We start from the raw sequence: 2,670 nt of genomic DNA, 5'->3' as shown, positions 1-2,670 counted from the left end.
GATTAACGAAGAGTCTATAATATCGTAACAAGTAGACAAGCGCCGCTAGAGAAGCGACATAAGCGTAGATGCGTATGAGAATGCAAACGGTCCTCTCAAGCCAATTCGGGAAAGCTAGGACTTTGCTTCTGGCCCCTACTATCGGTAGTCCATATTCCGTTCCGGGTCTGAACCCCTCCCCAAAGCTGTCAATCCCCGAGATGCCTTTTCTTCACATCCATGTTCATGGCTCGATGGATACCGGAATGCTTAGCGCAGAGCATGCCGATACTCTGAGTATCCAAGGACTCTCGCGCATTGGCTCAGGCACAGGCAGAGACCAGGTTTGCGACCGGTGGACTTGAAACGGCGCGAAATATTGTCAAAGTCGACTCCTTTCCTACGCCTACGAAGTATGGTTGAATCGACGAGAGACATTGGCGACTAGAAGTGACTGCAAACACAGATATCATTATGCGAAGCAATGCTAACCTCGTCAACCCTATCGCTCGTCAACTACCCAGAATCCTCAAAGCCGTCACCGACGCTTGTTGCCATCCGAACGATACGTAAAGACATTGAGATCAGCACAGTAGAGAACCGGCCGCCCACCCTGCTCGCAATACGTCCATTCCGAATCTGCTACAAAGATTGACTTACCCTGGTGCTGTACACACCAACCAGCCTCATTCTTATAGCGCATCCGCTTCGAGCTGACCTCAGTCATGGGACGCGACTGACAACGTCGTCCTGAGTCATGTGTGCTTTGAGATTGCCTGGATGGCTCAGGAGGGTTTTCCTTGGAGGATTTGTCTGCACTGCGCCGTGTGTGAATAGTCGGCTGCCTCGATGTGGTTTCTTCCATGGATGGCTGTCTACCATGTCTGGATGTCGACATGGTGGTCCTCGGAGAGTTCAAGGGTGCTCTGCTAATAGCCATAGTGCTTTCAAAAGAAGCCATGCGTCCCTCTCGTCTGGTTGCAGATTTGTAGCCTGCGGGTGACGCCGCAGTTGGTCTCAGGCGTTTGACTGGCGTCACCTCATCGCGAGCCAGCTCGTCTTCAGAGGTGTCCGATCCGGCCACAGAGACCATCGAACGGGATGTGCGGCTGGTCGTGCAGCTTGTGTTGGGGCTGGGGGCAGGCATTCGGCGGGCCACCTGGTTGGCATGAGCAATGGAGCTGTCCCGCTCTGTCTTTGCTAGATCTCGATCATTGCGGTAGGCAGTAGCCCCTTCCCGGAAACTATTGGCATTTCCTGTCATTGCATATGAGTTCGTTTGAGTCATGTGATACTCTGGCTCCCCTCCAGGAGTGGAAGGCGCGGTAATGTGCGTCGCGTAGGTCCGAAGATAGCCATCTTGGTACGTTGCGCTAAAACTTCGTGCCTTGTTATCATATTGTGGCTCTTCAGCCTTGTAGTTCTGGAGTTGGTGCATGGCTCGAGCTCCTATAGCTCCATCAATCAGGACCTGTCGCTTTGCCACATCCGCACGTCCTTGAGCGCTTTTGCCCTCGACGAAGAAGTTCGGAGCAGCCGGACGAGTCGTGTCGGCTGTCGATGGAATGATATAAGGTCCCAAGTCAGCACGGACGCGCGGATGAATAGTTGCTGGCGGCGCACCATGATAGACGTCGGGCATGGGGTCGCTGAGATCTTTGTCGAACGGCGTCAGGTTGCTCAATGGCAAACCCATCTCGAAACGATGGCCCGCCTCATTTCCGGTGATGAAAGGGAGTACATTATACATTCCAGTAGTCTCGCCTTTTGCTCTTGCATTTGCCCGCTTGAAAGCCTTGAAGTGTTCCTCTTTGAATCGGGAAGGTGACAGAGATGCCCGAGCGACGCGTTGTGCGGCTTGGATATCGCTCAAATTCGCAGGCTCAGGTGTTAGACGTCCATCCGCGTATTCATATTCGTCGGGGTAGATGCCAATGTCGATCAATTTTTGCTCAAAATTGCCGCTATACGGGGTGGTCTTAGTAGAGGTGGTCTTGGTATAGTCGCTCGGCCTCGAGGAGGCGGAAGACCGTTTCCCGCTTGAGGAACTGGTATAACCACTCATTCTGTCAAGGATCAGAGGTAAGCTGGCAAGCTGTCACAAGATCCAGTCAGTCTCCAAGGCCTGCGTCGGCATAGGAAATACGTACCCCTCGAAGGTGGGATAGATCAGGCCCACCACGTCGAGCAAATCTCTTGAGCCGTAGGGGACCACGCCCTGTGGGATATTCGACCTTCTGTGCGAGTGTGCCAGAAGACTGAATCGTCTCTTCAATGTTCCTGCGGTCAAACTCCCGGAGAGCGCCGCGACTCAATCGAATTTTGGACAACGTGTCCCAGAAGCTGGGAGGACGCCGGCGAGGGAGGTCACGGCTTGCCGAAAGAGGCTTCTGTTTCTTTGCTACCGGCTCCGGCTCAAGATCCCCAGGCTCTGGTGAGGACCGTTGTCGCTTTTTCGACTTAGGTTCTTCGAGGGCGAACATGAGTGAAGAGAGGAAGGCTCGGTAGTAAAGGTGTTAGGAGGTGGCCTCCAACAAGGACACGATATAGCGCCGCAGGTTGGGCACGTCTGCATGTTGAGAGGCGAGGTGTGGCAGGTTATCGATGCAGCACTTCGCATCCAGTCAATGGATTGTGTCGTATTCGTATGTCTGCGTTGGACAGGAAGTTGACACATGATTTCAAGCCTCC

The 2,670-nt window shown here is 53.5% G+C and overlaps 1 protein-coding gene across 1 annotated transcript; it reads right to left on the bottom strand.

Annotated features, from left to right (window-relative positions):
* Nucleotides 1-517: 517 nt before the first annotated feature.
* Nucleotides 518-2,462, bottom strand: PV06_11626 (uncharacterized protein; the record flags this gene model as incomplete). Its single annotated transcript, XM_016413334.1, has 2 exons — nucleotides 518-2,074; nucleotides 2,130-2,462. The coding sequence occupies 2 exons, from the start codon at nucleotides 2,460-2,462 to the stop codon at nucleotides 518-520; spliced, it is 1,890 nt and encodes a 629-aa protein (XP_016256286.1).
* Nucleotides 2,463-2,670: the final 208 nt, after the last annotated feature.

This window comes from Exophiala oligosperma (assembly GCF_000835515.1).
Source record: "Exophiala oligosperma strain CBS 72588 unplaced genomic scaffold supercont1.46, whole genome shotgun sequence".
Classification (NCBI taxonomy): Eukaryota; Fungi; Ascomycota; class Eurotiomycetes; order Chaetothyriales; family Herpotrichiellaceae; genus Exophiala; species Exophiala oligosperma.
Note: the sequence above shows the minus strand (reverse complement) of the source record. Positions and strands in the feature narration are given on the sequence as shown.